The 27153-nt window shown below is 42.2% G+C and overlaps 1 protein-coding gene across 1 annotated transcript; it reads left to right on the plus strand.

Moving 5' to 3' along the window:
* The first annotated feature begins 53 nt into the window (after positions 1 to 53).
* On the plus strand, positions 54 to 27153 carry rasef (RAS and EF-hand domain containing). The gene is made up of 18 exons (XM_015972777.3): positions 54 to 360; positions 3624 to 3938; positions 8297 to 8443; positions 12142 to 12232; positions 16939 to 17034; positions 17137 to 17214; positions 17496 to 17611; positions 19000 to 19068; positions 19179 to 19245; positions 19415 to 19503; positions 19803 to 20103; positions 20226 to 20366; positions 21791 to 21941; positions 22176 to 22257; positions 22340 to 22454; positions 22745 to 22852; positions 23050 to 23126; positions 26385 to 27153. The coding sequence occupies exons 1-18, from the start codon at positions 131 to 133 to the stop codon at positions 26482 to 26484; spliced, it is 2373 nt and encodes a 790-aa protein (XP_015828263.1). The 5' UTR covers positions 54 to 130; the 3' UTR covers positions 26485 to 27153.

The following is a 27153-nucleotide window of genomic DNA, read 5'->3' on the forward strand; positions in this document are numbered from 1 at the left end:
AGGATAAAAGGGAAGCAGCAGTAAGAGGGAACGTCATCTCAGAGCAGCGGCATGGGATGAACATACTTCTGTAGCTTGTGTCTGTCACACGTTAATTATCTTCTGACTTACTTACATCAGAACCAAAGTGATGGCATTAGCAAAAAGAAGGAGCAACGAGGAACCTGCCTGCGTGAGTTTACTCCGTCACTCCCACTACGGGGAAAGTGAAAGGAAGGATGTGGACAGAGGTGGGGGAGATAAGTTAGAGGAGTTCAGTGGTTTCAAAGATAAAGAGGAGGAACGAGGCACTGATGATGAAGGAAATGACTTCTCAACTCTGGAAGAAACATCAATCAGCAAGGAGCAGAAGACTTCCAGGTAAGAGGTGAAAGGTCAAAGGTTAGAGTTCAGGTTGGAAGATTTTAAATGAATAAGCAATAACGAAAAATGAATTATATATTTTTTCCAAATATGGAGATGTTCAAATAAAATTTGACTCATTACTTTGCATAGTATTAGGCAACACATTCTCACTCCCAGCGCGTCAAAAACAAACGCTTGGTCAGCCACCCTCCACGTCAGACCCCAGACACCAAAAGTGCCCTTTTTCGTTACTTATGCGCAAAAAGGGGTTTTTCCCTTTTCTGACTGCAGATCCCAATGCAACGTAAAACTGATGCGATGGGATGTCCGCTGATGCGAAACCGAACCAGCTCATTTAACCGCACCTAAACCTTAAAGTTTTACTATTTATAACCTTCCCCTCACCCTCATCCTAACCTTGACCCTCTTGCTACCTAAAACGTTACTCTCACTGTGATCAAGCGTTTGTTTCCCATGCATTCTGACTGTGAGTTTTCATATTTGCCGCCCAAGGGGAACGTTAGAACATACCATCTGGCGAGGGGGAGGTTACAAATACCCTCTGCTTTTAACCTCCACCGTGGTAGCTGAAACCTCCCCCTCGCGTTGCCTCGGTCCAAACCCGACCAATGACGAGGCGGCTACCGCCGTTCACTTCATAGGGCCGGCTTTTAGAGCGACCGACACATCACTAACGTGTTAGCTAGCAAGATGGTTAACGTTAGGATAGGGGTGAGGAGAAGGTTAAATAACAAGAGGGTAAGGTTAGGGTGAGGTACAATGAGCTAATATGGTGCCCTAGCTGCGGACATCCCATCGCGTCAGTTTTACGCTGCATTGGGATCTACAGTCAGAAAAGGGAAAAAAAACCCTTTTCGCACATAAATGACGAAAAAGGGCACTTTTGGTGTCAGGGGTCTGAGGCGGAGGGTGGCTGACCAAGCGTTTGTTTTTGACACGCATAAATGACCCTCACTTGTATAGCGCCTTTCAGAGTCAGAGGACTCCAAAGCGCTTTACACTACAGTGTACCATTCACACTCTGATGGTAACAGCCCTGAGGCGCACTGACAGAAGCAAGGCTGCTGAGCACAGGTACCATGCCGCCGGTTCCTCTGACCACCGCCAGCAGACAAATTACGTCAAGTGTCTTGCCCAAGGACACAACAGCAGCATTCTCTACTGGGAGCCGGGATTCATCCTACAAACATCTAATTACTGGACAACCCGCTCTACCTCCAGAGCTACTGCTGATTACCCCAAATTGATTAAATAGGACATGTTGGTGGTAAAGAAGAAAAAGCTGATTGTTGATAATATACTGTAAATCCTCTAATATTGGCCTGTATTCAATTAACTGCCGGGTATCATATTTTGGCCGGTGTCGGAGTCGGCGGAGGTGAATAATGGCCGGTATTTTATTGTGGCCGGGTGGAATGTGGTAACAAGCAAGTACTGGGGGCGGTTGTGCCATCCGTCTCACTTTTGATTTGCCAGTGATAGACCGCGAGGGTAGCTTTAACCGTGCGGAGACGAAGAGGAGGCGAAAATTTGATATCAAGTTCAAAGAGAACGTGCTGATTATGCTGCAGAACACTCTGGGGAGCAGTAGGGGTTGTATGAACTAGTCACTAGTCGACTTCACTGCTCTATAGTGACTTTTTATGCCTGTCATCGACTAGTCGCTGTCACGTGATAATGACCGGCAAGATGCAGACCTCGGAAAAGACAGCAGCCTGCTGTCAGCAGGTGACAAGCTCCTGCGCATCGGGGGGGCAGCGCGCTGTGCCAGAGCGTCGGTACTGACACGCTATTGTTCATGTCGGCTCATTTCCTTTAATGTTTTCTGTCTTTTATTTGCGCCTGACGCGTTTCGCTGCTGTGGAGCGGGGAGCATCACCTTGTCCTCCGACGCACCGATCACTGATGCGGCCGCCAAGCAGCGAGCACTCCGCTGTTTTTGCGGTAGGTAGATCTGCGTCCTGAGCACGGCCACGGTAACATTATCAAATCAGGTGTCACCACCTCAAAAACTAATTTAACACGCAATCGTTCATGTCGGCTCATTTCTTTTAATGTTTTTTGTCTTTTATTTGCGCCTGATGCGTTTCGCTGCTGTGGAGCGGGGCGCATCACCTTGTCCTCCGGTGACGCACCGATCACTGATGCGGCCGCTAAGCAGCGAGCACTCCGCTGTTTTTGCGGTCGGTAGATCTTTTAGAACTGCAGTTCAAAGGTAACTCATAAGGTGAATATATATGAACCCAGGTAGCAGTTTTTCTTTAGGACTGAAAGGAGATGCAGGAAGATAATAAACAGACAGGACAGAAAAATAGTCAAATAAAAACAAGCAGAAGCAGAAACTACCGTTGTTAAAAGAAATGTGTTTAACTTTGAAAATGTGGGCGCAATTTTAATTGTCAAAAACTCCAGCGAACCATTAGTTCATTTTGCTCAAATAGAAATAGAGGCCTGCCTCTAATTCTGGTCCTCCTTCCAATAAAGGCCTGGAGCTTGATGAGCTTGAGCCAAATACAGGCCCGGGCCTGTATTAGAGGATTTACAGTAATAATGTATTTAAATGTCACTGCAGCTGTTTGCAAGGTAGCTGTTTAGCTTTTATCGTTTACATAAAACTTCCGAGTACAACAAAAATAAAAACTGATGCAAGATGATGTTCAGGATCAAAACTAACTTTGAGGTTTGCAGAAGGTTCTGTTTCATTTTATTTTTAATCAGAATATTACAAAAATAAAACTTAACGTCCCAAATTAACTAACGAACGTTTTAGAGGTAATTGAATGTGTGATTGCTGAGTCAGCTTTTCAAATCCATCCAAACCTTCGTGCTAAAACCTGAGTCAGCTATTAGACTTCATTTCAGGTAATATTAGCAAGCTGCCGTCACGAGGTGAGTTGGGTGACAATTTGCTGAGCAGAAAAGCGCCTTCAAAATGGAATCAGGAAACCCAACAAATATTTAAATTACAATCGCCTGCTTTTCTCACTGAACTGCCCACATAACAGAGGGAGGAGTGAACACACGCGCCCGCACTCACTAAAGAAAGGCGTGACAGCAGCTTTTCTTCAAACAGCAAACTGGAAAACAGAAGACAGATGGAGTCAGCTATAAAACATTTTATTATTATTTTAATGATGTTTAATTCATAATCCAGGCTTTTATAAAACGCGTTTGGAGTTTATCAGTACAATAAAAAGTTTTCCTTTTAGTTTAGTCCTCCTCAGGAATCCGTTACTGAAACTTTAATTTCTCACCAGCCTGCCGCAGCCGCCCATCAGGGGCATGAGCGCGGAGGAGACGGGCCGGCTGCGCGCCCTCTTCCGCGCGTACGACGTCGACAAATCGGGACGGATTGACAGAAACGAGTTCGTCGCCATCTGCGCGGAGCTGCAGGTGTCCGCGGCGGAGGCGGACACCATCTTTAAACGTCTGGACGCGGATCAGGACGGAACTGTGACCCTGAAGGAGTTCCTCTGCGGCTTTAAGGACATGGACCCTGCAGCAGGAGACGCGTCCATCGCCTGGGGAAACTTCCAGAGGAGGCTGGGCGAGCTGGCCAAGTACATCCCGAGGTGAGAGCGCACCTGTTGGGAAGAATATGGACATTTCCTGGCGATAGGCACAGAGAGGACAGTGTGTTTGAAGCTAGGGCCCAGTTATTGTCCTCACAGGTGTATACAGGTTAAATAAAGGGAAAATGTTCCCAATATCATCTAAAACCACCATACCTGGGTGTCAAAAGTTAATGGAAACCTTAGTTTCACTCTATAAATTATAATCCTTTTGAAATATTAATTACTAATGTCTATATTTTACATTATTCGTGGTAACAAGCCTTTTAGATGCCAAAAGTTGACTAAATGAAATATTTTACAGAATGTGTCACTTCAAAGAATAAGCACAGGAAATATTTTAAGGAGGGCTGCATTCCACTTCTGCAGCTACTCCAGCCTTTTGCATTATGCTCTAAATGGAATGCAGCCTTCTTTGACCCAAGTGCTCCGTTAGGACAAGATTTTTGACATGAAATAAAGATGTAAAAGTATACAGAGGACAGCTTTTATGATCAATTGTTAAAAATCACACGTTTCTTTGTCAGATCTGCTCGGATTTGGTTTTAGTCCAAATGGAATTTGTATAGTGACATCAACATATTACTCAAGTTATGATGCTTCTGGGAAAATATTCCCAAATCCTGGTCACGCCTGCTTTACTCGTTTTCCTGGTCTAATGCAGGACTTTCCCGGGATATTTGAATCAGGTGTGTTGGAGCAAAGAAACATCTTTTATTTTATTTTTTATTTTTTACCCACGCCCTGTCTGGCTGTGAAGCAAACAAAATTGACGTCTGAATGCTGGTGACAAGCCTTACAGATTTACTCTCAGGTGGAGCATCAAAGCTTCTGCTTTAATGTCACGCCTGATACTTAAAACTTTATTATTGTTTTTTTAATGCTTTATAATTCTGACCAGACATGGAGACAGAGGTGAAAGAGGAAGGAAGAGACAAGGGGGTTGGGGGGGGGGGGGGGGGGTCCCACAAAAATAAACAATCAATGATGAACAAGAGTCTGCTTCTAGACCTGCAGAAGGAGAGAGAAAAGAAGGGGACACACATCAATACAACTGGAGCACACTATCACTGCGTCAACCTGATGAGAAAAAACATTGCTTTACTGAACAATCACACAATAGTAAGTCACAGTGCATTTAGTGCCAGCCACAGCCTCAAGACATGTGTTGAAAATGCCCAAGTCCATACCATGTGAGCACCTGTGTGTGTACACGCGCTTGTTTATGTAAGGTTTCTCTATAGGAGCATCCAACAATAGAGAGTGTGAGGGGCCACAGATCTGCCCCCCCCCCCCCCCCCCCCCCCCAAGATGAGTAGGAGATGGAGGGAGCTCCAAGTCCCAGAGATCCTGGAGCTGCCCCAGAGCACAGGGACCCCAGGGAGACTGTAACCAGAAAAGCCCCAGCCCCCTCTCGAGAGGGGCAGAGGATCGCCCCGGGGGGTCACAAACAGCAGCCGGCAGAGTCCTGGGAGATATCAGCGGCAAGCCCACAGGCCCGCCCGCAGCCTCCCACCCCCTAGCCGGCCAAACCCGGAACCGAGCGACCCGGGACCCAGGGGCGACCAGCCCCCCCGGGGACCCAACAGAGCCCAGGGACTCAGATCCCACCAGGCAGCCACCGGGATTGATCAGACAGACTCCAAAAATCTTAAACCCCCTGACCCGGGAGCCGCGAACACTCAGGCAGACCAAGGCACCACACTCCACACCAAATGTGGCAGGGGGAAGGCAGGCGAAGATGTGTAGCAGCACAAGAAGTCCCAGGAGGGGGGAGGAGTCCAATACCCCACCTGACATACACAGCCATACACAGACACAGTCACACACTCCCTCCCTCATGCTCCCACATACACATACAACCTAAGACTTACAAAAATGAATGCCGGACAACCACTCATGCTCCCCATATACACCCTATTCACTCTGGTCCCAGTACTGCTGCACATGGGGTACAGCCATCACTGGTTCCCAGAGTTCACCCCTTTCTGCTGGGGTGATGATGAGCAGGCTACCCCGCCCAACACTGAACAAAGCAACCCACCACCCCAGACCCCAACAAGACGGCCAGCTCCCCCTCCTAACTTCCAGCCCTGGGAAGCCAAGCGACAACAGAGGTGTGCTAAGAGCCCTAGTCTCCCTCCGCTTGCTCCAATGCAGTGTTAGTGTGTGTTGATGAGGTGTATTCCATGGCTGTGGTGAGCAGGCAGTGCGAGCATAGTCTGGCCTACGCCAGCTGATGCCAACACCACCCCTCTTCCTCCCACAGCCCTCTGTGTCTAAGTGCCGTTTAAAATTGGAAGTGGGCACTGGCAGTCGGGATGAGGCTGAAATATCCCCTTGCCAAATGCCGTTGAGTGTGCTGACTCCCAATGCCCTAAGTGTGTGTTTGCGTGGACTGTCGTTGGTGTAAGTGTTTAAAGTGCAAATAAAATTGGGGGGCAGGCTGCCACAGGAATGCGGAAATGGGATCCATACCCACACCCCTGACTTGCCCACCCCCCAAAGTCCTATGTGAATGTTTGTGTGATGATGTGAAATAGCAGGAGGAGAAAAATGTATGGGGATGGGGAGGAATGGCTGGTTGGCCTAAGCTCTCCAGGGAGCCAGCTCCCCCACTGGCCCCAATAGGGCATGGAGACCCCAGCCCTGAAGGTCACACCAAAGCCCGCACGAACAGGTGAATCTTCAGCTGCTTTTTAAAGGAGACCACTGAGTCCACTGATCTCAGGCTCTGGGGGAGAGAGTTCCAGAGTCTTGGGCCCACAGCAGCAAATAATCTGTCACCTTTGGTCTTTAGCCTGGTGCTGCACAACCAGTAGGCTAGTTTAACACTAGTCATGCACACACACGCTCACACCTCGAGACAGCTTTAGATGCTTTATTTACACTTCTGTCAGTTTGTGTTTTGTTAAAGCATGACATCTTTATTTGTAGTCGTGTTGCTACGGTTACACAAACTGCAGCTTAATATGTTTGTCTTTTATCAGCTGGTTCTAACAATATTTAGTTTGGTCACTGAACACAACATGGAGCAGGTCCATGGGCGTAAGTTTTTCCAACGTTATTTTTTGTCCCCTGCACTTTTTACCTTTCAAAAACAACATTACGCTATATCAAACAGACTGGTTGAGCACTAGGACCAAGAGTTTAGCTATAATCTGATGTAAATGAGCTTTATTGATCAGATATTCAAAAAATACATGTAAAATGGTGACAATGAGTAGGAATGAAAATGACTAACAAGATGAATTGAAATTGAAATTATTAGTCTTTTTGTTTTACAGAATGCTCTAATGGGAAACAGGCTTCAACACAAACGGTTGTTTTCTGCTTGGTCCTAGAGCTCAACCAGTGTCAGTTTAATATAGCGTAATATTGTTTTTGGATGGTAAAAAGTGCAGGGGTCCAAACTTGACTTAGGAAAAAGTGGGGGGGACATGTCCCCCCTGTCTCCCCCCCCAAAATTACTTCCATGCCTGGAAGGATTCTTGGGGGGGGGGGGGGGGGGGGGGGGGGGGGGGGGGGGGCAGTATTCAGCCAGTCCATCGCAGGGCAACACAGAGACACACAGGACAAACAACCATGCACACACACACTCACACCTAGGGACAAGTTAGACAGACCAAGTAACCTAACAGTCATGTTTTTGGACTGTGGGAGGAAGCCGGAGCACCCGGAGAGAACCCACGCATGCACAGGGAGAACATGCAAACTCCATGCAGAAAGATCCCAGGCTGGGAAGCGAAACCAGGACCTTCTTGCTGCAAAACAACAGCTCTAACCACTGTGCCCCTGCGCAGCCTTAATAATAATAATAATAATAATAATAATAATAATAATAATAATATAATGATAATAATATAATAATAATAATAATAATTATGTAATAAAGATGTTTTTTTAATGTTTATATGGCTTTAAATGAGCCAACACATATAAAGGAGGCCCCATTAGTGTGTAGCATAACATCCATAATATTCAAGAGCTTCTATAGACCATCCCTGACAACCACCTCTGTTTACATCTGTTTGCGTGTAACCTCCATCATCGTGACTGTGACACAGCGTGAAGCTGCAGATGTGTGTCACCAGGTAGGGGATCATCAGTGCTGGATGTCAGTGTCTATATGCACAGGATTACAGCCGCTCTTCCTCTTTACTAGACAAACACACACACTTGTGCTCACTTATGGAAGTCCGATTTATAATTGTGTCTGTACAATGACATGCAGCGGATCAGCAGTGAGACAATAAAATATATTCAAATAAATAAACTACAGCTGATTGTTGAATGGCCACCTTTAGCTCTTTTTAAAACATTTAACATTAACAGATTTCTTGATTCTTCTTCTCCAGGCACGAGCAGGCCGTCACGTTGTACCAGAACATCAGCCTGACTGAGCCCAGACTGATTCCCCAGTTTGAGAAAGTCATCATTAACTTTACCAGAGAGATCAAACAGCAGAACTCAGAGATGGAGAACCTGGCGCTCGCCATCAAACGGTAAAAGAGGACATCACTTTAAAGATCCATCTTTATATCTGTCAATGGATGTGCTGTTGAAGGTATTGCGGAGGATGTTTCTGAATTTCAGGGAAAACAAATGCACGTGAGAGAGAACGCCCAGTTATCCTCATGAACACTCTGCTTACAAGCAGCTGCCGGCCATGCAGCACTTCTTCTAGCAGTAATCTGAAATGAATTTCTCCAAATAGCATGCTGAACTTTAGCTTACCTGTCGAGCCAGCGACCGAGGCGTCTGTGGGGAACCCAACCTTCACCTTCAGCGCAAGCCATCATTAAAAAAGAGTCTTCTATAAAAACTATGATCTTATTTCTAACTTCGGAGGTCTCTTTCTCTTCTTATCATAGGCGTATCGCTCTACATATAAACAGAATGTGCAGGAGGGAAAACTAATCCAGGAACAAGCTTCACCAGAATGATTGACAGTCAAGCAGACCAAAGATGTTCCACTCGGAAGAAGATAGTCCTTCACTATACCTGCTGTTAATGTACCTTAAAACAGTAATCCGTAGTTGTATTATCAGAGGGAACAATCTCATCATCAGTAAGTATTTGACACATCAGCATTTTTATCATGAGGGTCGGCTATTGACGCAAAATGCGCACCAGATGTTGCCGTCAAGCCAAGAATTGAATTCATATGAAGACATTGGAACATTTAAGTAAATAATAATAATAAAATGAAGTGATAAAGGGAATATGTATTGAATACACTTTATTTAATACATTGTAGAAAAGTCTTTGTTGGTGATTACAGCTTCTAGACGCCTCTTGTGTGGAGAAACCAGTCATCTGCAATGCTCAGGAGGATTCTGGCCCCTGCCCCCACACAACCACTCAATCTTGAAGGTTCCTTGGGCCTCTTTTATAAATTTTGATCCTCAGTTCTTTCCATAGATTTTCTATGGGATTTAGGTCGAGTGATTGACTGGGTCATTCAAGTTTGCTTACTTTAAAACCAGTTCATTGTTTCCTTGGCCTTGTGTTTGGGATTATTGTACTATAAGATGACATCCAACTTTACATCTCCTTTAAGCCCCATGAGATGTGTAAGCTGCAGCTGTTACACACCTGCTTAGACTCTATCAAAACCTGGATGGCTGGGAGCTTTCTTCAGCTGAATGAAGATGAGACTGAGATCCTCATCTGTGCCCCAGACAAGCTGGTTCTCAAAGTCAGAGACTCTCTTGGTCAGCTTGCTTCCCACAACAAACCTTCCGTCAGGAATCTTGGTGTGACCTTTGACCCAGCTCTCACCCTGGATTCTCATGTCAGTTCTCTTGTTCGTCTTCCTTCTTCCATCTCAGGAACATTGCTAAGCTGAGTCCCATTCTGTCCCGCTCTGAACTTGAGACAGTTATCCACACCTTCATCTCCTCACGCTTAGACCACTGTAACTCTCTTTTCACGTGTCTGAGCAGAACCAAGTCCTCCAAACACTCCCACATCACCCCGCTTCTCCTCCAGCTTCACTGGCTGCCAGTCAACTTCAGAGTTCATTTCAAGATCCTGGTTCTGGTCTATTGGGCCTTACATGGACAAGCACCATCTTACATTGGTGACCTTCTTAGTCCCTACACCCCCAGCAGGTCCCTGAGGTCCAGTGATCAAAGCCTACTGGTTGTGCAGCACCAGGCTAAAGACCAAAGGTGACAGATCATCTGCTGCTGTGGCCCCCAGACTCTGGAACTCTCTCCCCCTGAGCCTGAGATCAGTGGACTCAGTGGTCTCCTTTAAAAAGCAGCTGAAGACTCACTTGTTCAAGCTGGCTTTTGTATGACCTTCTTCACCACTCTCTCTTTATTTTGCTCTCCCCACCTATTCCACCTTCCTCAGGATCCACTGATTTCCCTCTTTCCTATTCACTCTCTCTCTCTCTTAACATTTTTTAATCACAGTTGCCTATTTTTGCTTATTTTAAATTAATTTTTAAACATTTTCTAAATTCTTTTTTATATTTTTTGTTTTTGTGAAGCGCCTCGTGATTTTTTTCTTGAGAGGCGCTATAGAAATGTTATTTTCTTCTTCTTCTTATAAGGAAATGTCCACCCTCTTTTCATTTTCAGCTTTCTGGTAGGTACATTTCGCCATTCTGACTGTAATAATACAAAGTCTACCAATACCTCTTGCTGAAAAGCAGCCCCACACCATGATGCTTGTATGTATGTATATATATAATTTTATCAAATGAGGTTAGACAGCGAAGAATACTGTCGCAGATCCTGTTCAATATGTATATATGGATGAACTATCTGTTAAATTAAAAGAGTGCAGGGCTTGTTGTGTGGTGGGAAATCAGTTGTTCAATCACCTCATGTATGCTGATGATTTGGTGGTATTTTCCCCATACAGTGCTGGTCTGCAGCAGCTGCTTGAGGTGTGTACTTGCTACGAGAGAAACATGACATTATATTCAACCCCAAAAAGAGTGCTGTCATCATCAGAACAAAAGATGATCAAAAAGGAACATTTCCCTCCTTTTACTTGGCCAATCAGGTTTTGGATGTTGTTCACAAGGTGAAATAGTTAGGTCACTAGCCTAGTGAACTAGACCAAATTCTTGCTTTGCAGTCTAGGCATGCTCCATTGGAACCTCAGCAGCTCCTACCAGGACTCTGGCTAGCCAATCACAGCTCTCTAGAGGGGTTTCAAACACATAAAGAGCTGTGATTGGTCCATAATGGTGGGCCAATCACAGTGCTCTATCTGCTTAGTGAACAAATCACAGAGCTTTATCCGCTTTGTGGGCCAATCAGGGCACTCTATACGCCTGGTGGGTGGGATGATGCAACAGAGTGAAACAAGAGTATGTCACATTCATTGTCCAGTGGAATGCGGAGATCATTTGAAAGACAACGGTAGAACCCGCCCCACAACCGAGAGCCGTCAATGGAGCATGGCCAGACTAAATAATACATTTATTTAGGCTAGTTAGGTCACATAATTAGACATGATCTGTGTGATGATGATGCTGTAGAATGTGTGCCTAAGCTAATATGCTAGCCCGAAAATTCTATATGTGCACAGAAGATGTCAAGATAGCTTACTGTTCTCCACTTTATACATCTCAGTTATGGTGTCAGTTTAAGATGGAAAAGATGAGAAAGTTAAAGGTTGCATATAATGATGCATTCAGGATATTACTCAAACTCCCAAGATGTACTAGTGCGAGTCATGTGTTTGCAATGTGTAATGTACCTGGATTTAATGCTGTATGGAGGAATTTCATGCACAAATTCATGTGTACATTAAATAGCTCAGATAATGTGATAATCAAAGCATTAGCCTCTCCTGCACACAGTGACACCAGATATACATTGTATTACTGGAAATATTGGATTAGTGCTCTCTATACATTTTAGTCTACTTGATAACTTTGAGCTTTTATCTAGCTATTATTCTTATTCAGTCTTTTAAATTGATATATTTTATTGTATACATTTTATTTTATCTATTTATTGTTCTTGTATTTTAATCAATGTTTAAATGTTTTTGGACCGATGTGTCTGTTAATAAAGCATTCAATTCAATTCATATATATGTATAGGGGGCTCTATCATTTTGACAGATTTCTAACACATCATACAAAATTCCTGACAAGGGGGAAAACTCCAGATTGCAGACTGAAATCCTTGTAGAATATTTATTAAATACAGAAATTTTCTTCCTTTTTCAGAGCACAGGATCAAGCGTCGATGCAGCTCAGTGAGATGGAGGAGGAGATGGACCAACGGATAGAATCTGCAGAGAGGAAAGCCCGAGAGCAGGTGAGACGAACCCAGACACATTTCAAGTTTTGGTCTTTGGCGCTGGTAGCCTCTCTGGAGTTTGTGCAGTCAGAGTGATAAGAGGCTCTGGATTTGTTCAGCTCTTCCCTCATGTCAAACAAACATATCAGTTTACTGGTCCAAACTCAGACACGCCTGCCGATCAGGCGGATTTCACCAGCTGGTGGACAGATGGAGTTGCTGGAGCATGTTTGATCCTCCAGTTTAAAGTGATAAGGCTGTGTAGATAAGATCAGGCAGCTGCTGAATATAAAATGTGGATAAAAATGACAATAATGTGCACTTGGTGGCATTCCTTCACTGTGGATACAGAACTAAACTGCAGGTTGGACCTTGCAGTTCCAGGAAAAAGAAAATTTTAATTTGTTATAAAAACTTCTGAAAGAATCGTCACAAGAAAAGTAGTAACTTGTTGTTAAAGAGCAAGTCACCCCCTACCAGTCTTACTCCACTTCCAGTTCCTGTTTGAAAAATGCAACAAACTCTGTTGCCTGGCAGACCGAGAGGGCAGAGCTGCTAACACACACACACACACACACACACACACACATACACACACACACACACACACACACACACACACACACACACACACACACACACACACACACACACACACACACAGGCTCACAATGACATTGTGACATCATAATGTCCTAACCTAACGTTATAGCATACCCCTTAGCCTCTAGCGATGGCAGTTTTAAATTCAAATGCAGTGCAGAATTTTTACCGGAAGATGGCGCGCTACTGACAGTTTTAGGCAGAATATGTAAATTTTAACTGAGATGCACTAAAGTGCCAAATGATTGATTACATGTGTCTACAGCATGATTAGACACTCATTTATATAGTTCAGCAAAAAAAAGTTGAGTTGGGGGTGACTTTCTCTAAGTGTTTATTCTGTTTAAATTACGAATGAAAATTATGATAAAAATCTGCAAGAATATGAGAGAAATGTTCCTTCTCAAGACCATTTCAACTCGTTTCTGTGAACCTTAATAAAACATTTTGAGAGAAAACTGTTTCTAAACATATGAGAAAAAAGACACAAAAATTGTATTTGTTCTACTCATAAAATCTTTACATAAGGTCTGGGTGGATTTAATTGCTTTTTCAGACATTTTTGCAGTTGTCTGAGGTTATATGTAGCCTGAGGAGTTAAATGTCTGTCTCTTAACTGGAGGATTTCAGGATCAAGGATCCATATTTAGCCAAACCGACTCACAAAGGAGGTTTTATTTATCAAGTTGCTTAAAAACTGATGAACAATAAGAAAACAAACAGATTAGTCTGTGACTCATGGACGTAATTCTCACTTTAGAAGTGGGGGGGACGGGGGGGGGGGGGGTGTCTTTACAGTATGCTCTAATGGGAAACAGGCTTCAACATAAATGGTTGTTTTCTGCTTGGTCCTAGAGCTCAACCAGTGTCAATTTAATATAGCGTAATATTGTTTTTGGATGATAAAAAGTGCAGGGGTCAAAACTTGACTTTGGAAAAAGTAGGGGGGACATGTCCCCCCCCCCCCCCCCCCCAAAAAAAATTACGTCCATGCTGTGACTTCACACGTTCTTACACTTACAAACAAAATTATAATTACTGCATATATTATTATTCTTGGAGAATTATTTCACATTATTCATATTCAGCCTCAAAGCGTTGTGCAATAAAATAACAAAACAGAAAAAACAATGAATAAAACATCAGGAAAAATCTAATAAACTGCTTTTTAAAAGCATCCAGACTTGATACAGGAAGTTCTAATTATTTGAACTAGTTTACTCTTTATACAAACATGTCAGCCTGTATCTGTCGATACCACCCCTTTCATTTAACACTTTATACATTCAGTTGGGTTTGTGTTGATACAAGCAAACTAAACCTGACCCAGTTAGGGGAACTGAAACTAATGGCTGAACTGGTACAAAAACTCAGGCTGCAAAAAAATAAAGAGCAAGACTCAAACACAATTAGCTGGAAATTTGCACCATTATTACTCCATCCAGTCATGTTTTTGGACTGTGGGAGGAAGCCGGAGTACCCGGAGAGAACCCATGCTTGCACAGGGAGAACATTCAAACTCCATGCAGAAAGATCCCAGGCCGGGAAGCGAACCCAGGACCTTCTTGCTGCAGGGCAACAGCTCTAACCACTGTGCCCCTGCGCAGTCCACCGTTGTTTTTATTAAAGCATTTCTAATCAGACTAAAACTATCAGTCTTAAATAATCTCAAGTAGAAAGTAATTCAAGCTCCGCAGAGCTAAAAGTATAAACATATAGAGTAATAGAGTTCACAGTGGGATGATAAAGAAGGAAACTTGAGGATTGACAAGCCTTGTCATTGTGTGCAAGAAAAGTGTGTAAATAAAAACGACGACAAGTGTAATGGGGAAATAGCTAGAGAGCCGTGTTGACGCAATGACCCAAACATTGAAGATGATGAAGCAGGAAGTAAAATAAAGCAGCAGACAGAACAGGCTGACCTGATGAGAGATGAGCTGCAGCTGAACTGAAATCAGTAAAGCCGGGTGTACACTGTATGACTTTTTCACTTTTCTGAGCTGATTTTCCCCTCGTGTGAGAATCTACAAGATCAAGGCGAGTTTTGCACTGAGTGTCATGTAGTATAGGGTTACGAGAGGCGATTAACGCCACGTGACCTGCTACCAATCAGCAATCGTAAGCTCACACACATTTCTGCCGTGTTTGATATTTTGCTCGCCCCTCAAGAGGATATCTCACTTTTGAAGCGCTGCTGCGAACAGCTGCGACCCAAAAAGTACCAGAAACGCTCACGGCGCATGCACAAACATGCGTCAACACGGCTCGCTAGCTATTTCCCCATTACACTTGTCGGTCGTTTTTATTTACACACTTTTCTTGCACACAATGACAAGGCTTGTCAAGAAAGTGTGTTTGCCATGTTTATGTAAAATTAAACCGATAAAATGTTGATTTAATTTCTTTCTTTCATTGTCCTCATCCAACTGCCATGAATCTCTGTGTGTCCTATGGCATTTCAGAAGGACAACAGACATCAATAACAACACAAAAAAGTCCGGCATGTTGTGTAAAAACGGCTAATATTAGCATATTTATAAGTCTGACATGTTGCTACCAGACAGACGTACAGTGTGAGCAGTCAGGTCGCATCCGAGAACTGGGTCGTACATTATGAGCAGGGCTGATAAGTGAAAAAGTCGCACGGTATCCGCCCAGCTTTACAAAGACAGGAAAACCACATTCTGACTCTTCAAAATAAAACAGGAAATGGAGCAAACGCAAAGCAGGAATCTTCAAGTACAATGAGGCTAAAATGTTTTAAAGTCAGAAAACAAAATTTAATAATTAGAGAACACTTTACAATAAGGTTCCCTTTAATGGCGTTACTTAGTGCATTATTAAGCATTAATAAACTAAGGGTCCCTTAACGTTTCCATTATTGTTAACTATTAAGTGTCTTTAAGGTCAGAACAAAGAGCCGGGTGGGTGTCTGTTTAGTAATGCGTTACACAATATTAACATTGATATTAAGCAGTTGCTAATATCATTTAATAGTTTATTAATGCTTAATAATGTCCTAAGTAATGTTAATAAAGGGACCCATTTTGTAATGTGTTACCAAAGCTAAAAAATACTAGAGAAAATGTTGTTTATCTGTAAGTTAAACTGGTTTTTATAAAGATTACCATCACATGATCTGAAACCCTTATTTAGTCTCTAATTCCCACAAACGCAAAAGCAACAATATTGATTTTTAAAAGTGACGATTCTGGTCTTATTTCTTACAATCAGGACTTTAAGATGAATAAATGATTAAACTGTTACAGGAAGTCATTAACAGGCATCATTTTGCAAGAAATAAGGAGGGAAAGTTTTGCCAGATCAGTCTTTAACTCATTCACAGGCCCTAATTTAATCGTATAACGAGCAGGAACTTCAATCTAGTCTGGCCGCGGTGCGGATGTGTTATATAAGTGTTCTGACTCAGAAGTTTGTTTTGTCCTAAAATAGCTCAGCAGGTCAGAGGGCACCCACCTTATCTGCTCTGAGTTTACTTCAATCAGACATTTCCCAGGCACATTTCTCTAGTTTGTTTATTGTTATCATTATTTTTGTATTTTAAAGTGTATGTAAGTGTGTGTGTATGTGTATGTGGGGGGGTGTTATTCCTCTTTATTTTTGTGGGATTTTAGCTTTATCAATAAAATTTGATTGATTTTGGAAACAGTGATTATCAGTTGTTCAGAATAAGCTCAGTGAGGTATTAACTCATGAGACAAAAAGGATTTTTGGAGTGAATTTATTTATTTATTTGTTTGCTTGTTTGAGGGAAGTCAGACCTCATAAATATGAATACAATTTATTATTTCAAAGTCAAGTTAAAGAGTTGACAAATTTAATGAAAAAAAATGTAAAAAAAAAACAATTATTCTTAGTCAAAATCTAAGTGTGTCTTTAAATTATAACAGATCTAAGTTGAATTAAAATTATGGAAGAAGCCGTGGTCCTCTAATGAAGCTGCAGGGTCTCAGGAGGAATGAACTGTTGGAACATAGTTATGTAGTTTTGTGAATTTGGGCTTTTACATGTGTGTGTGTGTGTGTGTGTGTGTGTGTGTGTGTGTGTGTGTGTGTGTGTGTGTGTGTGTGTGTGTGTGTGTGTGTGTGTGTGTGTTTTAGGAGAAGAAGCAAACAGAATCCGCCCTGAATGAATTACGGAGAAGTTATGAGACAGAAGTGTGTGAGCTGCAGTGTAAGATCCAGAGGATGCAGATGGTATATTCTTATTTATATTTCAATTAAGCCCTCCAACAAACGCAGTCACGATGATATGGTGCTGGAATATCTTAATTCTGAATATTTCTATTCCCTCATTAGATTGAGGAGAAATACAAAACCATCACAGTGAAAGATGAGGGCACCGCTCTGAAGAAGAAGATCAACGAGCTAACGCTGGTGAGTCTAAACACCCTCTAAAGCAGGGCTGTTCCATTCCGGGCCTGGAGGGCCGGTATCCAGCATGTTTTGGTTTTAACCCTGCTTCAACACACCTGATTTCATTCAGCAGGTGATTTACAGGCTTCTGCAGAGCCTAATGAGCTGCTGCACAGGTGTGTTGGAGCAGAGGAACCACTAAAACGTGCTGGATACCAGCCCTCCAGGCCCGGAATTGAATAGCCCTGGTCTAAAGGCTTCTGTCTTGGTCTATTTTACTGACCTTTTTGTTGTTTGTGCAGGAAAACCAGAGATTAAAACAGGAGCTGCTGAAGTCTCAGACCAATGTTGCATGCTTACAGAGCGATATGGACTCTCTGAAGACGGAGCTAACAGACCAAAGCATCAATTCAGAACGGTAGGAGCATTAAGTCCATTCAGATTAAATCTTACTTGATAAATATGGCTTCTGTTCAAGAAAGAAAACAAGTTTTTATTTAAGATTCTTGCTGAGAAAGTGTTTATGAATGTCATTTTTGTGAAATGCATTCATTTCATTCTCAGCAGATGTCTCATTTTCATTCTAAACTCTGAAAATTAAAAGATGGACTAATTAGAATTGTCCTCTATTTCAAGCTTAACTTAAAACATGCTAAGAACATGCTAAATATGCCCTCGAGCTGCTCATTGTGTATCAGAGAGACAGACCCAGAGCTTCCCTGGAGGTTTTGTTTTGTCAAACTTGAAACAGGATATCCTGGTGTGACTTCACACACACAGTAACTTCTTCAGGAGGGTTGCTTAGCAACAGAAGCAACAGAGCCAGAGGCTGTGTAATGGCCCGCCTCTGTGGACCGACTCATCATCATGACACAGTTGATTCTTTATGAGGATAATCTGGGTGGAGGAGATGCTGCTACTCTGACCTGACAGTTAAAGTTGGGTTTTGTTTGGACAGATTTGGTCGTTTTAGGGGAAACTTTTGGAATTTGCGGTGACTTTAAAGAGCAAGTCACCCCCAAATCAACTTTTTTTTGCTGATAAACTATATAAATGTGTGTCTAATTGTGCTGCAGACACGTGTAGTCAATAATTTGGCACTTCAGTGCATCTTAGTTAAAATTTAAATCTTCCGCCTAAAACTGGCAGTGTTGCGCCGTCGTCAGGTAAAAACTCTGAACTGTATTTGAATTTAAATCTGCCACCGCCATTGGCTAAGAGGTATGTTATGATGTAAACTGGTACATTTTGATGTCACAATGCCAGTGTGTGTGTGTGTGTGTGTGTGTGTGTGTGTGTGTGTGTGTGTGTGTGTGTGTGTGTGTGTGTTAGTGGCTCCGCCCTCTCGGTCTGCCAGGCATCAGCATTTGTTGCATTTTTCAAACATGATGTGGGAGTGAAGTAAGTTTCTTGTAGGGGGTGACTTGCTCTTTAATGCAATATAATTAACAAAAGTTCAGAACTAAATATTAAAATGTATGTTCAATGTTGAGTCAGTCTGAGCTGACTTCTGGAGACACAGATGTCTGAGAAAATGCAAAAACGTTTCCGTTGGAATCACAATGAGTTAGCACTTCAGGCTAATTTTTCTCAGAACACTTTTTTTTAACTTTCCGGTTCACGAAAATAAACTTTAGAAGGATTCTGGAGTTTAGATTTAATGAAATTAAGTTGTAGACTAAATGAGCTGCTTTTCTGCTGAGAATTGGGTGTCAAAACTGTAACATTAAGCATATTTAGATCATTTTTCATTGATAAAGTCTGGTTATGTCACTATAAACATTCAGTATTTGTGTCTTGCTGCAGAGACGAGGAGCTCATGAAGCATTTCTCAGATGAGCGAGACATCCTGGAGAGTCAGATCGAGATCTTGAAGTAAGTCCGTTCCTGAAACGAATCGTGCTGTGCTTGAAGGAATCTGCTTTTACAAAAATGTATGCAAAATAATAAACCCATCTTTAATTTTTTTGTGTGTGTGTGGACAGGATGGCCAACAGGAAGCTCCACGACAGCAACGACGGGCTGAGAGCTGCTCTGGAGAGGATCACACGGGTAAAACTACACAACTTAGTGTAATCCTGTGCAAATGCACGCTTATGCCATGAGATCAGACCACTTTTATCTTTAAATTATTTATTTATAGTGAGTTTACAACATGCAGGATTAATGAAAACTGAAGACGAAGTAACAAAAACTGGAAAATTCTATTTTTTTTATACAGTCTGGTTCAAGCGGATCATCGGAAGGAATCAAGGATAGAAACAGGAGTAAAAGCATCTGCTACACGTCTCAGTACGCACTGCTAGACAGGTACGTGACATTTATGTATGACAGTCATCTGTTTGCATCAATCTGCAAAATTCTGAGCATTTGCAAATTTTGAAAACTTCTGTTTTTCTTCAGAAAGCGTAACTGTGTGTTTGCATGAAAATGCGTGAATAAAATAATTCAATAACAATTATTCTAAAGGATAGATAAATAACATTTAAAAAAACACCTCAGCTGTACTGCTTTTATAGAACTTATAATCATTTAGAGTGATCTAAAAGAGGAATTATTCAGATTTAGGACAAAAAGACTTGATAGTAATGAAAACACCTTCCTGTCAGACTGAGTCAGTGTTTGGACGATTTCCCGCTCTACAACCGCCGGCCCAGCTGTGAAACTCTGGCTTTGGCCATTTGTGACCCCGGCCTGAGGCGCAGACACGGCAGCGAGTGTGAGGAGGACAGCCTCCCTGAGATCTACATGGACAGCGGCCTGTCAACGCTCAGAGGCTCTCACGGAGGCTACGACTCAGAGCAGGAAGGCAAGGCTCAGGAGGAGGAGGAGGAGGAGGAAGAGGAGGAACAGAGGAGGAAGGTTCAGGACAACAACAGTAGCATCCTGGAAGAAAACTCTGACACCGAGGTGAGATAATAATGAATTATAGGACCCAATTTAAAATAATGAAAAACTTGTTTAGATGCTGCTTCTAATAATAAAGCAAACATCTTAATCAAAATTGGGATTAACGTTCGTCTGCGTGTCAGCCTGCAGAAACACAAGACGGAGAATCAGCGTTCGGGTCGGACACCAGCTCGGTTCTGGACTGGAAACCCAGTGACTCACTAGGTTTGATCACTCCTCCCGCCCAGACCACTAAGAAAGCAATCAGTGCCATCAGCGTTCAGGTGAGAGACAGGTGGAAGTTACAGACAAAGAGATGTTTCCACGGAAACGTAAGAGTGAGGAATGTGTTAAGAGAAATGTTGGTGTCCTAAGAGGGTCTTCACTGAGCAGATTAGACTTGAGACCAAATGTTATTACTGTATATTTCTATTTTTGTGGCTCATCAGTGTTAGCTTTCCAAGAAATCGGGATGTGACGTGAAATGTAGTTTCTGGTTCTTTAAACAGTTTATTTGTATTGAAAATAATGCAAAAAATATAAAAAATAAAATTCAAAAGAGACAGAGAAAATTTTAAAGCAAAATTTTTTATTAGATTTTGGGGAAATTTTGGTTCCCAAAAATTGTAATTAGTCTTTTATAGGAACAAAAACATTCCCAAACCACATGACGCACATTGCTGCTTTAACTGGATTTTATTCAATATTACCTTGATATCTGAACATGTCAAATCAACATTTTTTTTCCTGATTAACTATATAAATGAGTAATGCAGACACGTGTAGTCAATAATTCGGCACTTTAATGCATCTTAGTTAAAATTTGAATATTCTGCCTAAAACTGTCAGTGTTGCACCGTCGTCAGGCAAAAACTCAGCACTGCATTTGAATTTAAATCTGCCGTTGCTATTGGCTTAGAGGTACACTATGATGTTAGATGGTACATTATGATGTCACAATGTCGTGAGTGTGTGTATTTGTTAGCGGCTCCAACCTCTCGGTCTGCTAGGCAACAGCATTTGCTGCATTTTTCAAACAGGAAGTGGGAGTTGCGTAAGAATCTGGTAGGGGGTGACTTGGTCTTTAAGGAATAGCTCCTGTTGCATTCAATGACTTTCATTCATTGATCTTTACCAAAATTCCTGACCAATAAAGTAGAAATCCAGATTTTTTTGTAAAAAGAGCACCGCCTAGTGGTGGAAAAATGTACACCACATTAAGTCTCTCCCACTACTTCTATGTTTACATCGGAAAGTAACGCGTCTTGTTCGTGAATGCGTACCTCTTGCCTGCGAACAGAGCTAAAACACATTGTTTTACAGTAATTATCCTCACCTTATGTTGTTTATTCATTTATATTAAAAATATGTGTCCATCACCGCATCAGTCTAGGTACGTCCGCAAACACATAGGTGCTCTCTGTGATTGACAACTGTACGAAAACAGACGTCTAATGCTGAGCTGCCTTCAGTTTAAATTGCATGGGGCTTTTCAGGATGGAGGGCAGGCCTTATCAATAAAAAAAACAATGTTATATCTAAGTACAAGGTAAGACAAATACTGTTCTGGATTTTTTTTTTAATCATACATAATTCCTGGAAGGTGGAAACTCCGGAGTACCAAATAAAACTGCTAAATTACCTGCTGAGTAACTACATTCCTTACTCTCACGCAGCTTAATTCTATTTTTCTCATGTTTTCCTGCAGAACGAGGACAAGGAGAGCGCTGACCTTGGCTACATGACCTCGGAGAAGGCCTACAGGATCGTGTTAGCAGGAGATGCGGCGGTGGGAAAGTCCAGCTTCCTGCTTCGTCTCTGCAAGAACGAATTCAAACTGAACACCAGTGCGACTCTGGGTGAGCTGGAAAAACAAAAACCGACACTTTCCTCAGAGCTCAGAGGTCCACGTTGTCTCGTCCCTTCCTCTGATCCTCATTAGATCTGAATATTAAATGTTTGATTGTTAAGGAAGAGTCAGATGACAGTTTAATGATTAACTTCTGCAGCCACGGGCAAGAACGTTCTGTTATCTGATCCAACATTTCCACACAGCTGCTTCTGTGTAGCTTGACAAGTTTGCTTGTTTTTAGGAGTGGACTTCCAGATGAAGACATTTATTGTAGACGGAGAGCCGGTTTTGCTACAGTTATGGGACACGGCAGGACAGGAGAGGTCTGATCTGGTTATGTTTCATCTGTTAGAACAGAAATCCTTTCATCTGCATCAAACTGGAATGGTTTTGTGAACCTCACAGGTTTCGCAGCATCGCCAAGTCTTACTTCCGACGCGCCGACGGCGTGTTGCTCCTGTATGATGTCACCTGTGAGAAAAGCTTCCTCAACATCAGAGAGTGGGTGGATATGATCGAGGTAAAACACAAATCCCCTCTAAAACTTCTGCATGAAAGAATATGATTAAATGTAACATGTTTTAAGTGTCAGACTAAGAGATTCTATGTATTTCTCTTTTTCTACGAGCAGCGGATGTGTGAGTGTTCGACAGGAAGCATGCTCACCTTGTGTTCTGTCATGTTTTTACACGAGAAAATAAGTGCTGCTCAGTGATCGGTGCTCGTTTGATTTCTGTATTTGGGTTAATTTTTGCACGTAATGATACAATCACAGCTCTAAACAATGACACGCTTTTCTTTGTGAAACAGGACGTGTCCCAGGACGACATTCCCATCATGCTTGTGGGTAATAAGTGTGATCTCAGACAGGATCAGGTGGAGTCTGTTCCTACTAGCTACGGAGAAAAGCTCGCCATGGTGAATCAGATCAAACATCTAAACCTTTAAAGGCTGTTTGATGATTTAATTTGAACATTTTTTGGAATAATCTTGCCTCTCTTAACCCTTTGACACGTGTAAGGCTAAATACCAACTTGATAATGTTTTATCCTTTTTAAAATGACTAATAAACTTTACTGCAAATAAAGCTGATGATTTCTGTCTTTTTCCATCAGACATACAACACTCTGTTCTGTGAAACCAGTGCTAAAGATGGGTCCAACATCCTGGAGGCAGTGCTGCACCTGGCCAGGTGAGACGCAGCTCACTGCTGTTGAGGCAGAAGCAATATATATATCATCGTCATCTTCCTCCGCTTATCCGGGTCCGGGTCGCGGAGGAAGCATCTCAACTAGGGAGCTCCAGACCGTCCTCTCCCCGGCCACCTCCACCAGTTCCTCCGGCAGGACCCCAAGGCGTTCCCGGACCAGATTGGGCATGTAACCTGTCCAACGTGTCCTGGGTCGACCCGGGGGCCTCCTGCCGGCAGGACATGCCCGAAACACCTCCCCAGGGAGGCGTCCAGGAGGCATCCTGACCAGATGCCCAAACCACCTCAACTGACTCCTTTCGATATGGAGGAGCAGCGGTTCTACTCCGAGTCCCTCCCAAATGTCCGAGCTCCTCACCCTATCTCTAAGGCTGAGCCCGGCCACCCTACGGAGGAAACTCATTTCGGCCGCTTGTATCCGCGATCTCGTTCTTTCGGTCATTACCCAAATCTCATGACCACAGGTGAGGATTGGGACATAGATCGACCGGTAAATCGAGAGCCTGGCTTTCTGGCTCAGCTCCCTCTTCACCACGACAGATCGGTTCAGCGTCCGCATCACTGCAGACACACATATATATATGTATATATATATACATATATATATATATATATATATATATATATATATATATATATATATACATATATATATATATATATATATATATATATATATATATATATATATATATATATATATATATTTGTATGTATGTATGTGTATATATATATATATATATGTATATATATATATATATATATATATATTTGTATGTATGTATGTGTATATATATATATATATGTATATATATATATATATATATATATTTGTATGTATGTATGTATATATATATATATATATATATATATATATATATATATATATATATATATATATATATATATATATATATATATATATATATATATATATATATATATACATATATATATACATACACATTTTTTTTGATGATATTTTGAGCAAATTAAATTATTTAATTAATGCTGAGAGAATCAGACGTTTTCTTTGTTGACAACTTGTATTTTAACAGAGGATTCTGGGTGTTTTTATAAAATAAATTACAAACTTTGATTAAAAGAGCTACTGTCTCTTAGCTACTTCCAACATTTTGTCTTTATTTGGAAATGATCATTTTACACTTTGGGTTTAATTTCAGCACCACATATTAATTTAGGTCATGTGTTTTTATCTCCATTGACTGCTACTTTTCAGAGTTTTTTAATAGAGGTTTTTAACGGCTTTTTAAGGGAGACGGTGGCACAGGAGTTAAGAGCTCGCCCCGTAATCGGAAGGTTGCAGGTTCGAGCCCCGCTCAGTCTGTCGCTGTCGTTGTGTCCTTGGGTAAGACACTTAATCCACCTTACCTGCTGGTGGTGGTCGGAGGGACCGGTGGCGCCAGTGCTTGGCAGCCTCGCCTCTGTCAGTGCGCCCCTGGGCAGCTGTGGCTACATCATAGCTCATTCCCACCAGTGTGTGAATGGGTGAATGACTGATTGTGTTGTAAAGCACCTTGGGGAGTTCCAGGAGTCTAGAAGGCGCTAAATCAAATACAGGCCATTTACCATTTAATTACAGTTTCAGTCGCAAAAATGCACAATAGAGATGAGAAAAAATATTTTTGTTTCATAAACCAAAATTATTGTATTTGTCCACCCATCCATCCATTTTCATCTGCTTGTTCGGGTCGCGGGGCCAACAGCATAAGCAGAGAGGCCCAGATTTGTTCTGGGTCTTCATTTGGGTCTCAGGAGTCCAGCAGGCATCCTGACCAGATGCCGGAGCCACCTCAACTGGCTCCTCTCAATGTGAAGGAGCAGCAGATCTACTCCGAACCCCTCCCAAATGACCAAGCTTCTCGCCCAATCTCTAAGGGAGAGCCCAGACTCCCTGCGAAGAAAACTAATTTTGACCGCTTGTATCCGTAGGTGAGGGTAGGAACGTAGATCGACCGGTAAATCGCCTTCCAGCTCAGCTCTCTCTTCACCATGCCAGATCGGTACAATGCCCGCAACACTACAGACACAGCACCAATCTGCCTATCGATTTTGTGCTCCATCTTTCCCTCATTTGTGAACAAGACCACGAGGTACTAACTCCTCCACGAGGTTCTCATCCCCGACCCGGAGAAGGCATTCTACTCTTTTTCGACTCAAGACCATGGTCTCGGATTTAGAGGAGCTGATTCTCATCCCAGCTGCATCACACTCGGCTGCGAATCGGTCCAGTGAAAGCCGGTGATCACGTTCTGACGAAGCCAACAGGACCACATCATCAGACCCGATTCTCAGACCACCAAAACGGATCCCCTCGACACCTTGGCTGCACCTGGAAATCCTGTCCATAAAAGTTATGAACAGAATCGGTGATAAAGAGCAGCCTTGGCAGAGTCCAACTCTCACCGAGCCTGACTTACTGCCGGGAATGCTCTGATACCGGGACCTAATAGCCCGTATCAGAGTCCGACTCCTAATTTCTGATATCAATATATGTTAAAAAAAATGTTTTTAGGTAACTAACATCTCATCTCCTATCACTTATAGTAGCATTTTAAACGTTATCTTTGCAAAATATAACTACTTTAATTATCCCAACCAAAACAAACAAAACACCTCAAAATCCAAAGCTTGGATCTGTGATATTTTGCCATTTTGAGTGAGAGGAGAAGGAGCTGAAGCATTTGATGTATAATCTGTGCATAGGATGTAAAAATGGTGTCATTAAAGAGCAAGTCACCCCCAAATCACATTTTTTTTGCTGATAAACTATATAAAGGAGTGTCTAATCGTACTACAGACACGTGTAGTCAATAATTTGGCAGTTCAGTGCATCATGGTTAAAATTCAAATATTCTGCCTAAAACTGTCAGTGTTGCGCCGTCGTTAGGGAAAACTTCTGCACTGTATCTGAATTGAAATCTGCCACCGCTATTGGCTAAGAGGTATGCTATGATGTCATCTGGTACATTATGATGTCACAATGCCATTGTGAGCGTGTGTGTGTGTGTGTATTTGTTAGCGGCTCCGCCCTCTCGGTCTGCCAAGCAACAGCATTTGTTGCATTTTTCAAACATGAAGTGGGAGTGAAGTAAGTTTCTTGTAGGGGGTGACTTGCTCTTTAAAGAGTAAAAACCGATAAGATGTTAATACCATCTGATGATACCAGACATCTCTACCTATAACTAAATAAATGTATGTTTATTTGTCACCTAACAGGCTGGTGAAGAAGCATGCAGCGTTGGAGGCGAGAAAAACTCCGCCCCTGCCGAGTTTAGACGCTCCTACAAATAAAACTAAACTGTCCTGCTGCACCTGATCCAACTCCTCCCATCTGGAGCGCCACACCGAACTCGTTACGAGCTGAATAAGGAACACAAAATCAGAAACGTGACAGAAACAGCTGCAGGAACGCGAGAGACATGAGATTATCATTTTAAATGGGTAAATCAGTAAAAACGTCATGCTCTGTGGATGATGTTTTAATTCATGCTAATTTTTCCAGATGTTGCTGATTAATTTTCTAGTATTCAAACATTTTTTCCCTCAGTGACAAACTTGTTTTCATGCAAGCAATTCATGAAAAGAAATCTGCAGCTGTGAAGGAGTAAACTGGGTTAAAAGTGGATTATCTGTTTGCACATTGAGGAATTCAGAATGTTGTTTTTGATTTAGGAGTCAGGTTTTTATTACATGTGAAACTCTGATTGCCCAAAATAATAGTCAGAGAAATATGGAGAAACGTCGAGTCATGAATGTTCACACTCTCTTTGTTCTAAAACCACAACAGTGTTACATTTATCCTTTTCTTCTCATAATTTATACTTTTGGCACATTTATCAGATCTTTTCTGTCTCCTAAGTTTCAAAACTGATTTTATCCTCTATTATAAGTGACACATGTAAAGTATTCTGTTTAGTTTGAAATTAGGAATCTGTTTTGCTATTTTGAGATTCTGTTATGAAAATAAATAACTTGTTCCATGTTA

This window comes from Nothobranchius furzeri, chromosome 17, assembly GCF_043380555.1.
Source record: "Nothobranchius furzeri strain GRZ-AD chromosome 17, NfurGRZ-RIMD1, whole genome shotgun sequence".
NCBI lineage: Eukaryota > Metazoa > Chordata > Actinopteri > Cyprinodontiformes > Nothobranchiidae > Nothobranchius > Nothobranchius furzeri.

Bases quoted from the DNA above. Each gene is read 5' to 3' on its own strand.
- rasef (XM_015972777.3), top strand. From the start codon at position 131: ATGGCATTAGCAAAAAGAAGGAGCAACGAGGAACCTGCCTGCGTGAGT. The intron at 3,939-8,296 runs GTGAGAGCGCAC...CTTCTTCTCCAG, and splicing joins CTGGCCAAGTACATCCCGAG to GCACGAGCAGGCCGTCACGT. The intron at 12,233-16,938 runs GTGAGACGAACC...TGTGTGTTTTAG, and splicing joins AGAGGAAAGCCCGAGAGCAG to GAGAAGAAGCAAACAGAATC.